The 21285-nt window shown below is 41.1% G+C and overlaps 2 protein-coding genes across 11 annotated transcripts in view; one reads left to right on the top strand and one right to left on the bottom strand.

Annotated features, from left to right (window-relative positions):
* The window catches only part of GART (phosphoribosylglycinamide formyltransferase, phosphoribosylglycinamide synthetase, phosphoribosylaminoimidazole synthetase), a 28528-nt gene extending 9360 nt beyond the window's left edge, over nt 1–19168 (bottom strand). The window contains exons 1-13 of one of the 4 annotated variants that reach the window (XM_040228459.1): nt 19083–19168; nt 15766–15918; nt 13422–13517; nt 12772–12946; nt 9162–9273; nt 8111–8179; nt 7591–7716; nt 6438–6525; nt 6157–6242; nt 5828–5996; nt 2680–2911; nt 701–795; nt 299–408 (exon numbers count right to left, since the gene is read on the bottom strand). In XM_040228459.1, the coding sequence (XP_040084393.1) occupies nt 299–408; nt 701–795; nt 2680–2911; nt 5828–5996; nt 6157–6242; nt 6438–6525; nt 7591–7716; nt 8111–8179; nt 9162–9273; nt 12772–12946; nt 13422–13517; nt 15766–15910 (1503 nt within the window). In that variant the 5' untranslated portion in view covers nt 15911–15918; nt 19083–19168. Of the gene's footprint in view, nt 1–298; nt 409–700; nt 796–2675; nt 2912–5827; nt 5997–6156; nt 6243–6437; nt 6526–7590; nt 7717–8110; nt 8180–9161; nt 9274–12771; nt 12947–13421; nt 13518–15765; nt 15952–18674; nt 18774–19082 lie in introns of those variants that run through there. The other 3 variants (XM_040228448.1, XM_040228439.1, XM_040228467.1) reach the window with 3 other exon arrangements.
* Nucleotides 19169–19560: 392 nt separating this feature from the next.
* The window catches only part of SON (SON DNA and RNA binding protein), a 31322-nt gene continuing 29597 nt past the window's right edge, over nt 19561–21285 (top strand). For all 7 annotated transcript variants that reach the window (XR_005718987.1, XR_005718985.1, XR_005718984.1 and 4 more), the window contains exon 1: nt 19561–19834. Coding sequence is in view for 4 of the 7 variants with exons in the window: in XM_040228415.1 (XP_040084349.1) it covers nt 19758–19834 (77 nt within the window). In the remaining 3 variants the exon portion in view is untranslated. The remainder of the gene's footprint in view (nt 19835–21285) is intronic.

The following is a 21285-nucleotide window of genomic DNA, read 5'->3' on the forward strand; positions in this document are numbered from 1 at the left end:
CTGTATTTTGTCAATTATCAGAGAAGGCTAACAAATAATGACTTTTGGCTAGTGCTGTGAACACCTAAAGACAAAAGAACACTAAATTTTGATAAGCTACTTGGTCCAAAGTTATTCTCTTTTGTCCCAGATATACTCTCAAAGACACCGCATTACTAGAAACATGTAGCCATTGTAGCAAAACAATATTTGGTATGGTTCTCTTTAGTGCATATATGTCAAGAGGAGAAAGATATTTGATACATAGTAAATTCATATTTTTCATAGAAGGCCTTTACTCACATAAGTGTCTGATTACCTTCAGTTTCGTCCCAACGCCATCTGTTCCACAGGCCAGAAGAGGATCAGTGAAACCAGCTGCTTTCAAATCAAAAAGACCAGCAAAACCTCCAAGATCAACATCACAGCCTGTTGGAGAGAAAATTTATTTCTTCCTGCATTTCAACAGCAAAGGATTGATCAAGAAAGCAGATATTGAAGGGGCAGACATATCCTTTTGAGTTTAAGATCATGGATAAGAAATGCTTTCCCTACTATTATAGATAAGAAAGCAGATAACTGAGTCTGGCTTAAAGAAGACAAGACTTACAGCAGCTTGGCATTAGTCTGGAACATGTTCTTCAGTTAACTACAAAGCCCCAAATCAATACACAATGTTTGTCATGGTTGATGAACTAGCAAAGGACAGGATCTGACTTACCTGGTCTGGAGGTGGCCTTCGCTAAAGGTTTAATTTTCTGGACCAGCATATTACCAGCTGCAATGTCTACCCCAGATTCCTTGTAAGTCAGGCCCCTAAAAAGTTCAAAAAATAAGACATCACCAGGGAAAAATTATTTTAACCTTAGAATATTATTTAAAGCAAAAGATATTCACTAGGCATTTTTCAGATCCCCTAATGTGCTTGGCCCCATCCAGAGATTTTATATTTGGCTGCTCTAGGGCAGGTCCTAGGAACTGAAATGTGTTTAAACAACCTCCTCAGTTGATAATCACTATTTGGAACTACTTCTCTAACTTAACTATTTCTTCCAGAAGTACCTGTCAGAGGCAGGTAAATATATTAACATTTGGCCACAACCTTTCTCTGTTCAATTTTGGTATGGGAAGGAAAGAGTACCAAAACTGTGTCCAAAAAGTGAAAATTAGGATGATAAGAACTGTAGAAAGAAATCACTTAATAATGAAACTGAGCTCTTACTGCAGTAACAGAGAACTGTATCAGTTTTCTTATAAGACTGTAAGAAATGATTTTGAAAACTCAAAAAAAAACCCCACCCCCCCCCATACCAAAACCCCACCGAAACCAGGTAATAATATTCAATGTATCATTTTCCATCTTTATAACAGTGCCAACAAGCTGGAGCATTCCATTTAGTGCTCATTTGCTCAGTCCTGTCTGACTCATTGCAACACCATGGACCGTAGCCCACCAGGCTCCTCTGTCCATGGAATTCTCCAGGCAAAAACACTAGAGTGGGTTGCCACTTTCTTCTCCAGAGGATCTTCCTGACCCAGGGATTGAAAGTGTCTTCCATGTCTCCTGCATTGCAGGCAGCTTTTTCACCCACTGAGCCATCAGGGAAGCCCACTCATGTTGAAAGGCACTGTGACTTTGGTGGTCAAGCCTTATAAAAACAACACTGGCCTAGTGGGGTTCAGGGATATAGGAAGAGATACCTCCAGTTTTATTAGAAACAAGATGCCAGGCAACAAACAGATCTGAGACTTTTGGCAGCTAACTACGAACAAGGTGGCAGTCTAGGGCCACAGCCACAGTAGGAGAGGAAGTGAAGTCCTATGGATTAGGAACTTCAACAGGATCTGACTTCTTTTTTAAATGTGGACTATTTTTTAAGTCATTATTGAATTTGTTACAGTGCTGCTTCTGTTTTATGGTTTTGTTTTTTGGCCACAAGACATGTGGGGTCTTAGCTTCCTGATCAGGGATCAACCCTGTACACCCTCCTGCACTGGAAGGTGAAGTCTCAACCACTGGACCACCAGGGAAGGCCCAGAATCTACTCATTTTAAAAGTTAAAAAAATAAAAATTTAGCATAGTCCTCTCATTTTGTCCTAAAACAAGTATTTCTCATACATGAACTCAATGAACATACTGTGATAAGATCAAGACACCCACATCTGCAGTTAATAGTTCATTGATATTTTACAAAGGAATAGCTGTATATGACAATAAGTGAAGTTATAAAATACATTTCAGTAATATAAATGCAGTGACCAAATGAAATGGTAAAATTTATAGTATAATCAAAGCTGTAAAGTTAAGATAACCAGTATTTACATCTCAAATTCTTTTGACAAAATCAGGATAGATATATATTTAACAGTAATATGTAAATATATGATAACTCAAGGAATAAAAATCCCTTCCCCTATTTTTCTTGATGAATAATTGACAGCTTATTGCATACATCTAAAATATAGAATGTGAAAAAAATCTTTTAACAGCACATTTCAAATATGAGCTACCATGAAGTTTTTTCCATTTCATTTGAATATAACTAATACTTTTGATTCAAACTAAATACAAATAAAAACTGGACCAGTTTCACAGTTCAAAATACAGAATGCCTAAGTTCAGGTTTGGTGGAGTTTTCTACATCACCATCTCTGCCAGTTCTAAAGCTGTGCTGTGATCACCTGGGTCACAAGTTTACCTGGTCTGCTGGAGGAAAGCTATGGCTCGAAAGCCGATGTCTTTCCTATAAACAGCTCCCTCAAACTTTATAGCGGCAAGTCCTTTCCTGGCTTCTTCAAGGGCTGAGATGAGATTTTCCCTGATGGCCGTGACAGTGAGGACCCTACCCCCGTTAGTCACCACCTTGCCATCTTTTAGGGCAGTGCCTGCTTGGAACACCTCCAGTCCTAAAGCCCGAGCCTCAGGAAACCCTGTAAGAGAGAGCATATTTGATACATCAATTACAATAATAATATTATACACTGTGGCTTATTCATTTCAAGAGGGTTTTTTAAAAATATAATGTTTATTTCACTTAAATGAATCTTCACAAGAATCCTAACAGAAAGGAATTATGTGATGTAACAATAAATTGACCCTTCCTCCTAAGAAAAGCCTGTTCTGCTCTAGGGTGACAAATGTATACACTAAAGCTTTGTATTATCATAGATCTCATGTAAGAATGATTATTTCAATGAAGGGGGGAAAAAAGGCAAGCTCTGAAAAGTTTGGTACTAGAAGTGCAGTTATTTTCTCTTGAAAAGTAAAAAACTTAAACATCAATGAATAAATCCTGATCACTTTTTACTGAAAAGAATTTTTTTGTTTTACCACAGCCAACTAGATAAGGCTGCTTTTCCTTTTAAAATATTATTAAACTATATTTTCTAAATTATGCAGTGGACAATTCATACAAAGATAACCTCTTAATTAAAAATTTTTTTTATATCCTTAGTTTGTCCTTTTCCTTTTCTATTTTAGCACTGTATTTGGTAATGTTAAATTTTTTTTTTAAATTGAAGTACAGTGGTTTATAATATTGTGTCTTCTCTTGGTGTTTCTGTAAGATAGGGGCATTTAGTCATAGACAGCCAAATATCTGGTGGTATCAATTCAGTTCAGTCGCTCAGTCGTGTCCCACTCTGTCACCCCATGAACCACAGCATGCCAGGCCTCCCTGTCTATCACCAACTCCCGGAGTTTACCCAAACCCATGTCCATTGAGTTGGTGATGCCATCCAGCCATCTCATCCTCTGCTGTCCCCTTCTCCTCCTGCCCCCAATCCTTCCGAGTATTAGGGTCTTTTCCAATGAGTCAACTCTTTGCACAACTCCAAAGTACTGGAGTTTCAGCTTTAGCATCAGTCCTTCCAATAAATACCCAGGACTGATCTCCTTTAGGATGGACTGGTTGGGTCTCCTTGCAGTCCAAGGAACTCTCAAAAGTCTTCTCCAACACCACAGTTCAAAAGCATCAATTCTTCAGCGTTCAGCTTTCTTCACCGTCCAATTGTCACATCTGTAAGCCTTGACTAGACGGACCTTTATTGGCAAAGTAATGTCTTTGCTTTTTAATATGCTATCTAGGTTGGTCATAACTTTTCTTCTAAGGAGTACGCATCTTTTAATTTCATGGCTGCAATCACCATCTGCAGTGATTTTGGAGCCCCCAAAACTAAAGTCTGACACTGTTTCCACTGTTTCCCCATCTATTTGCCATGAAGTGATGGAACCAGATGCCACGATCTTAGTTTTCTGAATGCTGAGTTTTAAGTCAACTTTTTCACTCTCCTTTTTCAGTTTCATCAAGAGGCTCTTTAGTTCCTCTTCACTTTCTGCCATAAGGGTGGTGTCATCTGCATATCTGAGGTTATTGATATTTCTCCCGGCAATCTGGATTCCAGCTTGTGCTTCTTCCAGCCCAGCGTTTCTCATGATGTACTCTGCACAGAAGTTAAATAAGCAGGGAGACAACATACAGCCTTGACGTACTCCTTTTCCTAGTTGGAACCAGTCTGTTGTTCCATGTCCAGTTGTAACCATTGCTTCCTGACCTGGTGGTATCAGTAACATCCAATATTGGGACATCAGAAACTATTACACTTGTCACTAAAACTTTAAGGAGATTTCACTGATACAAAGATCTTGATTCTATCCCTTCCCTTTCTTTGTTTTAAAAGGCAATCAATTCCTAACTGCCCAGTTACCATGTGTGGTATTTACAGAGCAATGGACTTCCTGTCTGGGTAAGACAGTAAATAGGATGTCTGGAACTTATTTACCATTGTAAAACACTGAGTTATATATAAATTGGTTACAATCATTTAACTATTGATAGATGCCTCACCTCCTATAAAGAGAAACAGAAGAGAAGGCTATAGTTCTGAAACTGCTTTAATTCTGCCATCAAAGTGACTATGGGGTATACTGCAAACTGGAGGAGGGGTTAATCTGTGATCAGAGATCACACCATGAAATCTACATTTCAAATTTACAACATCCTTGATACAGCATATTAAAAAGCAGAGACAATTTGCCAACAAAGGTCCATCTAGTCAAGGCTATGGTTTTTCTAGTAGTCACGTATGGATGTGAGAGTTGAACTATAAAGAAAGCTGAGCACTGAACAATTGATGTTTTTGAACTATGGTGTTGGAGAAGACTATTGAGAGTCCCTCGGACTGCAAGGAAATCCAACCAGTCCATCCTAATGGAAATCAGTCCTGAATGTTCATTGGAAAGACTGATGCTGAAGCTGAAACTCCAATACTTTGGCCACCTCATGCAAAGAGCTGACTCATTGGAAAAGACCCTGATGCTGGAAAAGATTGAAGGCAGGAGGAGAAGGGGATGACAGAGGATGAGATGGTTGGATGGCATCACTGACTCAATGGACATGAATTTGGGTAAACTCTGCGAGTTGGTGATGGACAGGGAGGTCTGGCGTGCTGCGGTTAAAGGGTCGCAAAGAGTTGGACAACACTGAGTGACTGAACTGAACTGAACCTATGTAGTTTATACTTATGTTCCTCTGACTTATATATTCCTATTATCTTACTGGCTCTCAGAGGATGGACGAGAAAGGTGGGCCTGGGTGATTCTCCGTAAACTTGGCTAGGCCCACTTAAGTCTTCATTGTGCAGAAAGGGAAATGGATAGCAGTTCCTAAATACAGCAGTTTTAGCTATCTGGACACCCATATCCAAGCAACAAGCAACAGAGTTATGTTAAGAACCCCTGAAAAGTTACTGATGGCCTCACACCCTTACAGGGAGCTTTCCATGGGAGAAAGGCCTACTGTGGTACTGTTCACATTGTCTCCCAACCTTGCATTCTCTGATGTTCACCTGTTATCTCTACACCTTTGGTGTAGTCTCCTGGATAACCTTTACTTGCCATGACCACAGTTACGGCAGCACAGTTGTCCAGCCAAACAGGCAGAGATGTGCAGAGCAAGCCATCTAAGGTAGACTGAACCACTTCATAAAGATCACTTTTAAGAAGTGGGAGGATCACCTGGAAAAAACACAATCAATCTGACAACTGAGAGAAATTTCAATTCTCCTGGGACATTTTATTCACTGAAATACCAGAATTTGCACTATATTTCTCAAAGGAAATTATTTCAAAGCTGAAAAATCCTAAGATTAAAATAGCACTCATCTTTCTTACTCACTTGGCACTCTGGATCACCGAAACGGCAATTAAATTCCAGAACTTTGGGGCCGTTCTTGGTCAGCATTATACCAGCATAGAGGACACCTTCGTTAAAAAAGAAAAAGAAACTTTAATGCAGACACTGTATTGTGACTATGAAATTTAGAATACAGACTCAAGGTTCTGGAATGACCATAACCAATGTTACAAAATGGTCAATAAAAAGATGGTTTAAAAAAAAGAGAAAATGCTGTAAACTTCGTCCATGAATTATGTCCACAATGACATCCATGTGCTTACCTGTGTATGGCATACCCTCCTCCTGCATGCCATCCACTGTCCTCTGAAGAATGGTATTTTTAATTTTTAGCAACAAATCCTTAGAAACCTGGGGAATACAGAGAAATATTTAAATGTAATTGGTACTAAACTAAAAAAGTCCTCTCCCACATTGAGGCTCCTTTGTATACGTCCAATATAGTGTGCATACCTTGTAAGCCTGTAAGCTGAAAATCTAAAGGGTTATAAAATTAATTACAGAAATCAGAGTTGGAGTTAGTTCTTATATTAAAATCACTTTCACCCAATGGTAGTTTTAATACATAGAAATTCTAAAGTAAACCATGTTTGTTTTTCAATCTTTTAGTTAAAGAAAAATATCAAAAAGGCACCATGTTATTAGCACTACTGCTAAGTCACTTCAGTCGTGTCCGACTCTGTGCGACTCCACAGACGGCAGCCCACCAGGCTCCGCCGTCCCTGGGATTCTCCAGGCAAGAACACTGGAGTGGGTTGCCATTTCCTTCCCCAATGCATGAAAGTGAAAAGTCAAAGTGAGGTCACTCAGTCGTGTCCGACTCTTAGCGACCCCATGGACTGCAGCCCACCAGGCTCCTCCACCCATGGGATTTTCTAGGCAAGAGTACTGGAGTGGGGTGCCATTGCCTTCTCCGGTTATTAGCACCAACAATTTTAACTATCATCAGTGAAAGGAAATGTGAGTTTCTAAGTGCTATTTATAATATAGTCAATGCAGATTTTTCCTAAAACTGTCTAGGAATTGTGTGGAAACATACTTTATCCATTATAGTAGAAACAGAAGAACAAATGATAGTTTGATTTGCTTTTTGATGCACCACACCACTCTTACTAAGCACTTATTGTTGGCCCCTGGATATCCAAAGATGCATAATTAATTCCAGATTATAATTGGCTCAAGGGATAAAAACGGTATAGAAAGGAGGGGCTGGAAGGATCTGTTTAATCCACAAAGTTAGTTTCATAAAGGCTTTTAGAAAAGGTTAGTTTTAGAGTGAGGCCATAAAAGATATTTTTCATTTATCAGGAAAACCAATTTGCTGATTAGTAATGTCATTTACAGGAAAAAAACAAAAACAAACCGGAAAAAGGAAAAGTGCCTAAGAGTTCTTTGCAAAGACCAAATGATGACTACCTGAGGGGCTGGACAGTAGGCTCCCATTCCCCCCGTGTTGGGGCCCTGATCGCCCTCCAGCAATCGCTTATGGTCCTGTGCTGGGGGCATGGGCGCCACAGTCCGTCCATCAGTGAAGCACAGACACTGCAGAAAAAACAAACAGTCCACTTAAACTTCAATGCCAAAAAGTTAAAAAAAAAAAATTTCATAAGCAGAACTATACATACCTTAACTCCATTAGAGAGTTTAAGTAAAATGATTTAAAACATAAATAACTTTCCTAGATCAAGTATCAAAAGATTTTGTATATTCAATTCTCAAGGATCTGTAATTTTTGAGCTAGCTTGGTCAAGGGGCAGGTCAAGCTACTCCCAAAAGTAAAATAGTTCAACCTTCCCCCTCTTTAAATAATGTGTGATATAAGTCCAGTTCCCCTACTGATACACTAGGGGTGATAAAATCAAGTCTTTTTTGGGGATCACAGATCAGATAACACAGTGTATACTCTATACAAGTTCAAAAAGATGGATATACGTACAGACACCTCTTCTCCTTCAAGAAGTTCTTCAATGACAACTGTTTCTCCTGCTTCTCCGAAAGCTTTACCCTTGTTGGAGATAAAAAACAAAGATAAATTATAAGCTTTCATTACTTATTTAATCGGCTGCTGTCATTTTGCACCATTTGTATAATGAACCAATGCACTAGTTTATAATTTCTCTTTCCCTTTCTGAAAGCCGCATAGGAACATATGAATGTCTATTTTTAAAAGTGGCAACGATGTAGAGTTAGCACTGGTACAGAAGAAATGAATACATCATTAGAACCCTCCTGGGTAGCCTCCTTTCCGGGTTCAATAAGGCAACAGAAAAACAGATGTTTTCATCATCACTACTTCACTCTTATTTCTGATTACAATTATGTTTGGTTATAGTAATTTTACCGTAGTGTCTGTGAAAGCAGATATCCAAAAGATGCAGAAACCCAAAACAACCAAGATGGATCATAAAAGGAAAGCATTAGGGGCTTCGCTGGTGGTCCAGTGATTGGGAATCCGCTTGCCAGTGTGGGGGTCCAGGGTTCAATACCTAGTCTGGGAGAGTTCTGCGTGATGCAGAGTAGCTAAGCCCCACGTGCGTAACTACTGAGCCTGTGTGCTGCACCTGCTGAGGCCCACGCGCCTGGAGTCTGTGCTCTGCAGCAGGAGAGGCCACCGCAGCGAGAGGCCGGGGCCCCATGGCGAGGAGTGGCCACCTGTCAGCCTGTCTGCCGTCAAAGCCTGTGTGTGGCCGTGAAAACCCAGTGCAGCCAAAAATAATATTTTTTTTCTTAAAAAAAAAAAAAAAAGCAAAATACATTAAAATAAAGAGCAATATATATTAACATTGTTTCACTTTTCTTAGACTTGAGACACCAAAAACAGATACTTGTTTTTACAGAGATGGGTTATAATACATGGTATTATAAACAGTAACTACTATGCATTTTCCTCATCTTGAAGATAAGAATTTTTAAGTATTTGCAAAATTGGGAGTAGTTATCCAGTGTGACTAGAAAATTATGAACATTTTTCAAAAGGATCAACTTACCTGCATAATCTCTCTGACAGCTTCACATGCCTCCTCTTTGCTCTTGGCAATAACTACCCCTTTCCCAGCTGCAAGACCACTGGCCTTCACAACCAAAGCGGGGAAGTCTGCACTGTGAAGACAGAAGAAGTTTCAGTATTCAGTAAATCCTTATAATTCAAAAATTTAAAACACTTGCAGATTTTGTGATGATATGCTATAGCTACAACTAAAAAGCAGAAAGAAAAAAAAAAAAAGCTACCACAATTTTGATGTATTTCCTGCCAGGATTCTTTTCTTCTGTATTCCTCTGTAGTTGCCTGTGATCATATGGTACATACAATTTTGCTTTTCTCACCTACCCTGACAGCGTATCAACAAATCTTTGGGATAAGAAATAGCAGCAGTATAGCATGGATAAGGAATGATCTTTAAGATACAATAGTGAATCATGGACCAATATAAGCAGACACATAATTTCTCCAAGTACACATAAAAAACTGTTGTTGGTAGTTTTTTCAGTTGAGTAGACCTGGAGATCCAGGAGACTTACCCAAAGTAACTAAATTGTTATGTCCAAGAAATCTGGCTAATAGAAAACAATAAACTTCAATGTAGAATAAAGAATAAGTAAGAATAACTAAAAATGAAAACTTGGAGAAGGCAATGGCACCCCATTCCAGTACTCTTGCCTGGAAAATCCCATGGATGGAGGAGCCTGGTAGGCTGCAGTCCATGGGGTCGCTAAGAGTCAGACACGACTGAGCGACTTCCCTTTCACTTTTCACTTTCATGCATTGGAGAAGGAAATGGCAACCCACTCCAGTGTTCTTGCCTGGAGAATCCCAGGGACGGGGGAGCCTGGTGGGCTTCCATCTATGGGGTTGCACAGAGTCGGACACGACTGAAGCGACTCAGCAGCAGCAGCAACAGCAAAATGAAAACTATGGATCGGAGGTTCATGACATTGTACAGGAGGCAAGGATCAAGACCATCCCCAAGAAAAAGAAATGCAAAAAGGCAAAATGGTTGTCTGAGGAGGCCTGAAAAGAGAAGCTAAAGGCAAAGGAGAAAAGGAAAGATATACCCATTTGAATGCAGAGTTCCAAAGAACAGCAAGGAGACATAAGCCTTCCTTACTGATCAATGCAAAGAAATAGAGGAAAACAATAGAATGGGAAAGACTAGAGATCTCTTCAAGAAAATTAAGAGATACCGAGGGAGCATTTCATGTAAAGATGGGTACAATAAAGGACAGAAATGGTATGGACCTAACAGAAGCAGAAGACAGTAAGAAGAGGTGGCAAGAATACGCAAAAGAACTATACAAAAAAGATCTTCACGACCCAGATAATCATGATGGTGTGATCACTCACCTAGAGCCAGACATCCTGGAATGCAAAGTCATGTCGGTCTTAGAAAGCATCATTATAAACAAAACTAGTAGAGGTGATGAAATTCCAGTTGAGCTATTCCAAATCTTGAAAGATGATGCTGTGATAGCGCTACACTCAATATGCTAGCAAATTTGGAAAATTCCGCAGTGGCCACAGAACTGGAAAAGGTCAGTTTCCATCCAAATCCCAAAGACAGGCAATGCCAAAGAGTGCTCAAACTACCACACAATTGCACTCATCTCACATGCTAGCAAGGTAATGCTCAAAATTCTCCAAGCCAGGCTTCAACAGTAGGTGAACTGTGAACTTCTAGATGTTCAAGCTGGATTTAGAAAAGGCAGAGGAACTAGAGATCAAATTGCCAACATTTGCTGGATCACTGAAAAAGAGAGTTCCAGAAAAATGTCTGCTTTATTGACTATGCCAAAGCCTTTGACTGTGTAAATTACAACAAACTGTGGAAAACTCTGAAAGTGATGGGAATACCAGACCACCTGACCTGCCTCTCGAGAAACTTCTGTGCAGATCACGAAGCAACAATTAGAACTGTATATGGAACAAAAAATCAGGAAGAGTACGTCAAGGCTGTATATTGTCACCCTGCTTATTTAACTTATATGCAGAGTACATCATGAGAAACACTGGTCTGGATGAAGCACAAGGTGGAATCAAGATTGCTGGAAGAAATATCAATAACCTCAGATAAGGAGATGATACCACCCTTATGGTAGAAAGCGAAGAAGAACTAAAGCGCCTCTTGATGAAAGTGAAAGAGGAAAGTGAAAAAGTTGGCTTAAAACTCAGCATTCAGAAAAATAAGATCATGGCATTTGGTCCCATCACTTCATAGCAAATAGATGGTAAACATTGGAAACAGGGATAGACTTTATTTTCTTGGGCTCTAAAATCACTGCAGATGGTGACTGCAGCCATGAAATTAAAAGACACTGGCTCCTTGGAAGAAAAGTTTTGATCAACCTAGACAGCATATTAAAAAACAGAGACATTACTTTGCCAACAAAGGTCCATCTAGTCAAAGCTATGGTTTTTCCAGTGGTCATGGATGTGAGAGTTGGACTGCAAAGAAAGCTGAGCCCCGAAGAATTGATGCTTTTGAACCGTGGTGTTGGAGAAGACTCTTGAGAGTCCCTTGGACTGCAAGGAAATCCAACCAGTCCATCCTAAGGGAAATGAGTCCTGAATATTCACTGGAAGAACTGATGTTGAAGCTGAAACTCCAATACTTTGGCTACCTGATGCAAAGAACTGACTCATTTGAAAAGATCCTGATGCTGGGAAAATGAAGGCGGGAGAAGGGGTCAACATGAAGATGAGATGGTTGGATGGCAGCACCAACTCAACGAACATGAGTTTGAGTAAACTCTGGGAGTTGATGATGGACAGGGAGGCCTGGCGTGCTGCAGTTCATGGGGCAGAAAGAATTGGACATGACTGAGCAACTGAACACGAAAACATACTAAGTAGCTTAGATGTGTCAACAACAAAAAAAAGGCAAAGGCATGTATTTTCCAACATTCATTCATTGATCAATGTTTTCCACAGAATAAAGAACAGGATGTTTAATTTCAAGATTTAGGATTGAACAGTATTGCAGAAGGCCAAGTGACGATTCTTCTCTCTAGCTAATTATTTATGAAAAAAAAATCCATACCCTTTATGTTGTAAGATGCTGCTGGTGCTAAGTCGCTTCAGTCGTGTCTGACTCTGTGCGACCCCACAGATGGCAGCCCACCAGTCTCCCTCATCCCTGGGATTCTCCAGGCAAGAACACTGGAGTGGGTTGCCATTTCCTTCTCCAATGCATGAAAGTGAAAATTGAAAGCGAAGTCACTCAGTCGTGTCCGACTCCTAGTGACCCCATGGACTGCAGCCTACATGGGAGTTTTCAGGCAAGAGTACTGGAGTGGGTTGCCACTGCCTTCTCCAATGTTGTAAGATGCCACTATGTCAATTTGGCTAACAGGGCATGACTACAGAACCAAATGTATCCTTTCCCTCTATAAACTATTCAGCAGAATTGTTAAAAAGCTTATCCTTCTGCAAGGCCACAAGAGTGAATGTCATTTTATTTTGATGTTGGAAAAAGGCAATCTATATTCTATGAGTTTTCCCCTAGAATTACCTTACTATAAACTCATAACAATGACTCTTACATTCCAATATCATAACAAGATAACAAGACAACTGCCCTTCACAGGCTGTCTTCTATCTACCTCATAATGAAGTCACAGGCTTTTTCAGGTTTAGTGAACGCTCTCCATCTTGCTGTTGAGATTCCATGTCGGTCCATAAACTCTTTGGCAAATCTCTTGCTGGACTCTAACTGAGCTGCTTCTGCTGTGGGGCCAAAGCACCGAACTCCCTCAGAGCTCAGGTTCCCAACAATTCCTAGTGATGGAGATAAGCAGCCTTAGTCAGGTCTGTGCAGGGCCTTTTCATTCTAAAGAATTCAGAGTAGACTAAATCCACACTGAGATAAGGCAGATGGGAGGGAGTAGGAAGCATGAACATTTTTCATGTTTTCTACAGGATACCACAAAATGCTACTTGCCCATGATTCAAGTACAACAAAACCTTATGTGATATTCAAATATATGGATAGAGCAGAATAAAAAAATATTTCTCATGCCTGCAAATTTGATCTCTCATTCAAATTTACTCATATTATTATTTGTATTATCCACAATAGTAATGCTTGGGAGAAAAAAAATCCTAGAATTTATAAATTTCAAGAGAGTGAAAACTTTTTCCAAGGTAATGTTGTTATTAGGAAAGCTCATCTGTAAAATGTATGAGATTAGATGATCTCCAAGCTCCTATTGGCACAGTATAAATCGTAACAATAAACAGAAATGAACTTTACCAGCAGCTAGAGGTGCCTCTGGTCCAACAACTACAAATTCAATTTTCTCATCTTTGCAGAACTGCACAAGGGCAGTATGATCACTGATTGAGATGTCTGTGAAAAGAGAAAAGAAACAAACCTATCTTGTTTAAACATACTTTGTTTAAGGTATAATAAGTAAGTGTCTTCCTGAAGTCTAAGTACTATACTCTGGTATGCCTATCAATTGTTGATTTTCTTTTAGTGGTGCAGGAGAGTTTCACCATGAGAAATTCAGAGCAGAGTACATCAGGCTAACCGAGAAAGCTGAGTTCTCTGTTATTACTACAGTGACAGAGAACTGAGTAAGTTTCCCAAGAGCTGTACTCTCCTGACTGTAGCATTCCTGTCACTAGTGTTGATTATAAACAAAACAGTGTATCAGAGAAAATACTTACCAACTGGCCTTTTAAATGTCTTTCATTCAAGATTTACTAAAAATTACTATGAGCTAGATAACCGTCCTAGTCACTGAGTTAAGACATATACACAAACAAGGTCCCTACACTTAGGATGCTTATATTTCACTATGAGAATACTGGGTTATGACTATCCAAGCAAACTAATAAAGTTAGGCAAATCTGATGTGAAGTAAATTGGGAGGCTATTCCTGACTAAGCCAGGCAGGGGCTCTTTGTGCAAAGATGTTTAAGCTAAGAATAGAATGGTGATTTTATGACCTTCCTCACTTTCTCAACCTACCAACAAGGTAAATCTTCTTTCTCAACGAAGTTCTAAGTAGTAGTGGGATCAACCATATACTGAGCATGAGTCTGTTTTATAGGCACTCTTCCACTTCATTGTATCTGGGCCACCATTCCTAATCTGGCTGAAGTTTCGAATTACTCTGCACATATGTGGTGTTTGTGATGTAGAGGGAGTAAGTGCAGAAAAGGTAGAGTTCTCAGTGTACAGAAACTGCCTGAATGGGTAAGGATGGAGTACCATGAACTCTGGGTTAGTAGGTGCAAACACAATTGGGCCAAGCAGAGCCAACTACCTCAGCACAGCAAAGGAAGATGACACACCTAACCTGTTGATAAAAGTGATGGAAGTCTCATAACAATCTTGGGAGATTTTCATGGGCTGGTCCGTGTAACAGCAATTACAGCTGGATAAAATGTGCCAATACTTAAAAAAAAGAAAAACAAAACACAACCCCTCACTCCCAGAGCTAAGATCCCAGGGAAGCAGATACTTTCTCATTTATCTCTTATCTGTGGTCCCGTGTACACAATCATCTTCTCCCAGTTTGCGGCTCGCTGGACCTATGCTCTCCCTGTAGATACTATATGCTATGCAGGGTACTAGGCACAGTACACACAGCGCAGAACCAGACAGGCGAGTTCCTTGCCCTCATGCAGTTTACATTTTAGCGCTTCTGTTCTAGGAGGGAAGTGAAGATAAGAGACAGACAAGAGCAAAGTAAAAGACACAGGTAACAGTTTACTTTAGGAAAGTCCTCTTTGAGGAGGTAACGTAAGTTGAGACCTGAATGATGAGCCAGTCATGCTGGGGGTGAGAACAAAGTGCAAGGGAGCTCTGTTTGGGAAACTGCCAGGACTACATGGATAGAGCACCATGAAAAGAAAAAGAATACAAAAGATCAGGCTGGAAAGGCAGAGAGGCCAGATCACAACAGGTTTTATAAGCAACAGTAAGGAGTTTGAGTTTTATGCTAACTACTATGAGAAGTTATTGGAGAGTTTAATGCAGCAAAAGTACTGATCAAGCTTCCCTGGTGGCTTAGAGGTTAAAGCATCTGCCTGCAATGTGGGAGACCTGGGTTTGATCCCTGGGTGGGGAAGATCCCCTGGAGAAGGAAATGGCAACCCACTCCAGTATTCTTGCCTGGAGAATCCCACGGACAGAGGAGCCTGGTGGGCTACAATCCACGAGGTCGCAAAGAGTCGGACAAGACTGAGCGACTTAATTAAGAACTGACCACCTTCTTATATTTACCGGTGGAAGAGATAAAGGCTGAGATCTATTATGGAATAAGAATTAGCACAACTTACATTTAATAGCACTGCTCAATTTTTCATTCCCCAAAATATATACCCAAACACCTTGAATCTGTATTAGGTACTTCATTTTGACTTTCTTATTAGTAAAGGTTTAAACTAATTTAAGGTAAGGAAGTACTATACTCTGAACAACAGGATACCTTAAATTTATAACATATGGCAACTATTCAAATTACCACACACATTTTTGGGTTAAGCAAAGCATTCAAATCTGAACAGCGATTATTACAAAGAACAGATGTGGTTGACAGTTTATCATTTACAACTGTTCACTTTTACTTAAAAAAAGTGATTACCAGTATTTGAAATCTTCTCAGAGCAGGCAGTGCCTGCATTTCCTGGGGTAACCAACACTTGTTTGACATGAGTAGACTGTGCAAGTTTCCAGGCCAGCGTGTGTTCCCGTCCTCCACTGCCAATGACAAGTACTCGGGCTGCCATTGCACTATCTGCAAAGCAGGAATTCAGCAGGAAGGTGAAAGCTGCAGAAAGAAAACCACAGTTGACCGTTTTAAACTGGGATTCATAATTTAAGAAATATGACTGTACTCTTAAGGATTAGCGTGGTACTTTAGAAATAAGGCAGTCGTGTCCGACTCTTTGCGACCCCATGAATGGCCTAGAGAGCTCGATTAAAAAAAAAAAAAAAACAACAAAAACTACGAACAATCACCCTTTCTAGGGCTTTACTTTTAGACGATTTAATAATCATCAAACCCCAATTAAAAATGAGTCTTAATGTTGTCCCAGTGGTTAAGAATCCATCTTCCAACGCAGGCGACATGGGTTTTATCCCTGGCCAGGGACCTAAGTGTGCACAATATACTACTGTGCTGCAGCTTGAGCGCCACAGCTAGAGAGAAGCCTGTGTGCCACAAAGAAGACCCGATGCAGCCAAATAAGTAAATAAATTCTGATGGCCATATAGTCTCTGTTGCAATTACTGAACTCTGCCATTGTAGCACAAAGAGCAGTCTTGGACAAGAGACAAATGTGGCCTGGCTATGCTCAGCAAAAACTTACACAAAACAGGCATGGGCTGTAGGTCATAGTTTGCCTATTTCTGCTCTAAGCAACAAGAAGCTGTAAGAGGTTTATAAAGAATTAAGTGTGGCTATGTTTCAATAAAACTTTATTTATAGACATAGCAATTTGAATTTTGCATAACTGTCACAGAAACATCACTTTTCCTTTTTTCTCCCTAACCATTTAACAACATAAAAACTATTCTTATTTAGTGAGCTGTACAAAAACAGGTAGTAGGAAGGATTGGCACCAAGAGCTATAGTCTGCTGATCCCCATTTAAGAAGTTGGTGCACGGCTTCCCTGGTGGTGTAGCGGTTAAGAACCTACCTGCCAACGCAGGGGACACAGGTTCGATCCCTGGTATGGGAAGATCCCACATGCCTTGAAACATTACTTGCATGTGTGTCACAACTACTGAACTAGCGTTCTAGAGCCTGGGAGCACTTCTGGGCCCCCTCGCCCTAGAGCCCCAGTTCTAAAACTAGAGAAGCCACCACGATGAAAGGCCCATGCACTATAGCAAAGAGTAGACCATGCTCTCTGCAACTAGAGAAAGCAAAAGCAAAGCAAAAAAGATCCAGTGCAGCCAAAAATACAAATAAGTAAATAAATCTTTCTTTAAAAATGCAATATGCTGGCAAAGGGACTTCCCTGGTGGTCCAGTGGTTAAGAATCTGCCTTCCAATGCAGGGGATGTGCGTTCCATTCCTGGTTGGGGAATGAAGATCCCATGTACCAAAGGGCAGCTAAGCCCATGGGATGCAGCAGCCCCTCCTCCCAGAGGAAACTGGTGGAGAAGGCAAAAATCAAATGTAAACACATCTCACTCAGTTCTGGCATCTGATCCTGAGCAGGATGGGTAACTCTCTCTCCGCTCAAGTGAGCATGTGACCTTGGTTAAGCTCTTACTGTCTGCAATTCAATGTCTATGCATCTATCTCACAAGGTGGAATTAAGAATGTGCCTTATGAGGCATAGTAAGAATTGAAATGGCATTTATTTATAAGTAATTAGTACAACTGCATACACTCAGTAGTAAAAGAATGCTAACATGCTACATTTGATTACTTCTGTCTAAACTGATGCTTCAGGGATAGAAATTCTAGAAAGCCAAAAGAGTGAATAATCTGTCATATCTGTCATATTCATTTCCTAATTTTCAGAAGACATCTAATTACGTAGACTGCAAATTGCTAACAGGAAAAACTGAAATCAGTTACTTATGAAATACTAGGAATACATATTTAAAGAAAAATCCAAGTTGATACTATAAAACTCTTGAGCACTTCTTGCCAGATGCTACTCTAAATACTTTTAATTTTAAAATTCTATGAGGTAGATAGGATTACTATGCCCACTTTGCTGATAAACATACCTGAGGTTCAGTTAGGTTAAGTAACTTGCTGCAGGTCACATAGATCAGAGGGTGAGATTCCAACAGAAGCAATTTTGCTTCCGATACAATTGAAAATATGAAGAAGATAAAAATTTACTAAGTTATCTCAGAAAGGAAAATGGTCAATGGAAAACAGACTTGCCATGTATACTGAAATATTTGAAATAAATATACTTTAAATCTAGAGAAGACATTAGTGTGAATTACAGGGGCAGTGAAGGGATTATCGCAGTAGGTCTCTGAAATAGTTTTAGGACTCAGACTGAGGGAATGTACATCCAGGAGTGGCTAGGAGCCCTTCAGTCAGAGGACCTGGGATAGGGTTAAGACTTACTAGCTGGGAAACCTGGAGGGACTTAACCTTCTTGGGCCTCAGTCGTCTAAATGGATAACATAACAGAGAATTAGAGAGCCAAGAAAAGCCATTTCAAAAGACTTGGTGAATAACACAACATAGAAACCAACTACAAAATGGGATTAAGTAACCTGCTAGAGACAAAGGACGGAATTAACAAGAAAATATGCAATTCTGGTGCATGACATTAAAAAAGGCATAAAGGTACAAAAAGGGCCCTTACACCTAAAGCAGAGAAAATGACAGAGCCATTGTAAACCTCAGTTAAAACTGAAAAAGCACATGGCCAACCTTCACCCATGGCATGTGGAAATAAGATGAAAATTCCTGCAGCCAAACCGGTTCAGACAGTTTCATCTCACGCCTGAGAGTAAATCCGCCAAGCCAAACCGTAAAGCAACTTTACTGAGAGGCGGAGGAAACTCACCCGGCTATACTGGGTGACCTGGGGGTCCGCGCGTAGACCTTCGCCGAGCGCTCTGGATCTTAATGTACTCCACGCACGCCGGAAGTTGGGCGCGCGGAATCCGGCGCGCACGGCCCTCCCACCCCGCCCTCGACTGGCTTCGCCTCCCTATTCGCTGGCGCGGCCCGTGGTCCCCACCCCGAAGTAATCAAGAACGATGCCCTCCCGCTCTCGGGCGCGGCCTGAACCTCCCCTCCGGAGCTAATCTCTTAAACCCTACTGGTTTCCAGTGTTTAATTCTGTGGTACCAGGTGCCACGTAAAATCTACTCTCCCCTCCCTAAAACCTCCTGAGCTCTGAGGGTGGGGAGCGCCAAAATGCTAAACCCATGTTCAGCTACTTGTGTGTTGCTTAGGAATCAGAACTGACCGGCTACTGTGCAAAAGTCTCGTGATGCGCCTGGCTCCTGACGAGATTAGAATGCACCAGGGGTTGAGCTCAGCTGGCTCGTGACCTCTGACCCAATGCTAAAATGGAAAAAAAAAAAAAAAGGCTGATTATAGGATGCCATGGGAGGGAGATGCGGGGGGATGAAAAAGTTATTCTTCGTACGGTGGGCAGGCGCTGATACTGTGCTTTCCCGGATGGATCTCCCCTGCCGAAACGCGGAGACATGTTGGAGCACCCTGTTGCCCTCCCCGCTCCCTTTCCTCACGGAATTTAATCTCGGGTAGTTAGTGGCTAAAATAAGCCTCTAAAACGGGCCCCCCACCCCCGAACGCTGTTGAAAACTGACAACTGAAGCTGACACAGCCACCTCAAGAGAGACTTTTCCTGTAATGGCGCCTGCGTCAGTCACTAACATGGCGGACACAGTCGTGCGCGGCGCAAACGTCAGCAGCTCTACCCCAAACGCTCAGAAACAGCGGAGGAGAGCGGGGCCGTGCTCGCTGATAGGTTCGGAGGCGGAGCGTACCGGTCTGGCTCTCCCGCAGGAACCAATCAGGACGGCGAGAGACGGAATTGGCCGCTGCGCCTCCTCCCGAGGCATGCTGGGAGCCTGGAGGACTGGTGAGGAGGAGTTGAGAGAACGGAGCGGACGCCATGGCGACCAACATCGAGCAGATTTTTAGGTCTTTCGTGGTCAGTAAATTCCGGGAAATTCAACAGGAGCTTTCAAGGTAAGCTCTCCTCAGACTCTTCTGCTCCCAAAGGACCGCTGGGACCCCGCGGGGCCTTCCATGGAACCTTTCTTCGGAGACGCTGTCGTTGCTCGTCTCAGGCCCGGCTACAGCCCCGCCTGGGCCTGGGATCCATTTTCCGGCCCCCCCACCCCCATCCGCTCCCTCCCTTCCCGGCGAGGAACTTCGCCCTTTCCGAGGTAATCCCAAGCTCTCTCTTCTAGAACCGAGTTAAGATGCTCAGCCTTCTGCCCTGTTCGGGCATCCCCTACCGTGTAGCTACTGGAGGCCTGCTTGTCCACCGGGGATGGGCCTAGTTCCTTCCTCAGCTCTGCCGCCGCGCTTCCCCTCCCCCTCTCCGCCTCCGCGCATTTCGCCGGCCGGTGTCTTTGACCGGAAAGGGGTCTAACGGCCGTTTCTTGAGTAATCTTAAATACGCTTTATTATTGCAAGCTTCGGACCACTTGGGGGTCGGGATCCTTTGAGAAGATTATTTGGGTCCTAATGTCCTGTGGCTTCCACCAGGTAGCATTTTAAATAGTCTGGTAGATTAGAAATTTAAATAAAAACAGTTCAAGTTAACGTTAGCTATTTTGACAGAATATTCGAGGCCAGGATGGAAGGAGACTTTGAATTACTAGTAATTACTAAATTTAGCAAGCGGAAAGTGGAGTTCGTGTGTTGGTCTAAATATTCTTGCTCCCTCTGCCCCGATTGACCTATTTGACCAACACGCTGTTTTTGTCATCGCTACTAGTTTACCCTTGGTTCCCTACAATTTGAATGGGAAGAGACTTTCAAAGAAATAGTTGCTTACTCAGAAAGGAAAATCGCTTGGGTCATGTTATTTAGTGGTTGTCTTTTTGTATTTTTATTTTGTATAACGTAAACATTTGTTCCGAGTTCAAATGCATTGTTAGTTGTGTTTTAAAAAGTTGAGAGCTAGAATCAGACGTGAGGTGAATTTGAAAATTAGCCGGAAACTCAGTTGTAAACTGAATGCTCCAATTAACATAAGGTTATGGGGTAATGATATAGATTTGCTAGAATTTTTTGCGTATACATTGTTTTTTAAGTGGGAAATATATCTGTTTATTGATTTAGTTGCTTTTTGAAATTTTGTAATATGCTAGTTATTTTTAGGATGGTGAGAAACCACCCGAGCTAAGGGAATACAATTTTCCTGGAAACTTTTTAATAGTTGCATGCAATCAGTAGTTGTGTTTGCTAATTGTAATGTCTTATTTCTGTACCTTTTAAAAATTAGGTTTTGTTAGAAGTTTTATTGTTATAGAAAGTTTAGAAAAAATAGAGAAACAAATTTTAAAACACATGGTTATTGATCTTTATGTTCTTTCACTTTTTTTTCCTGTGCACACAGATGCACGTGTTTTGTGAAATGTGGTCATCTTGTTTTGTGTGTTTTTTTTTTTTTTTTTTCACCTCTGTAT

The sequence above is a fragment of the Oryx dammah genome, unplaced genomic scaffold (genome assembly GCF_014754425.2).
Source record: "Oryx dammah isolate SB20612 unplaced genomic scaffold, SCBI_Odam_1.1 HiC_scaffold_2, whole genome shotgun sequence".
Lineage (NCBI taxonomy): Eukaryota > Metazoa > Chordata > Mammalia > Artiodactyla > Bovidae > Oryx > Oryx dammah.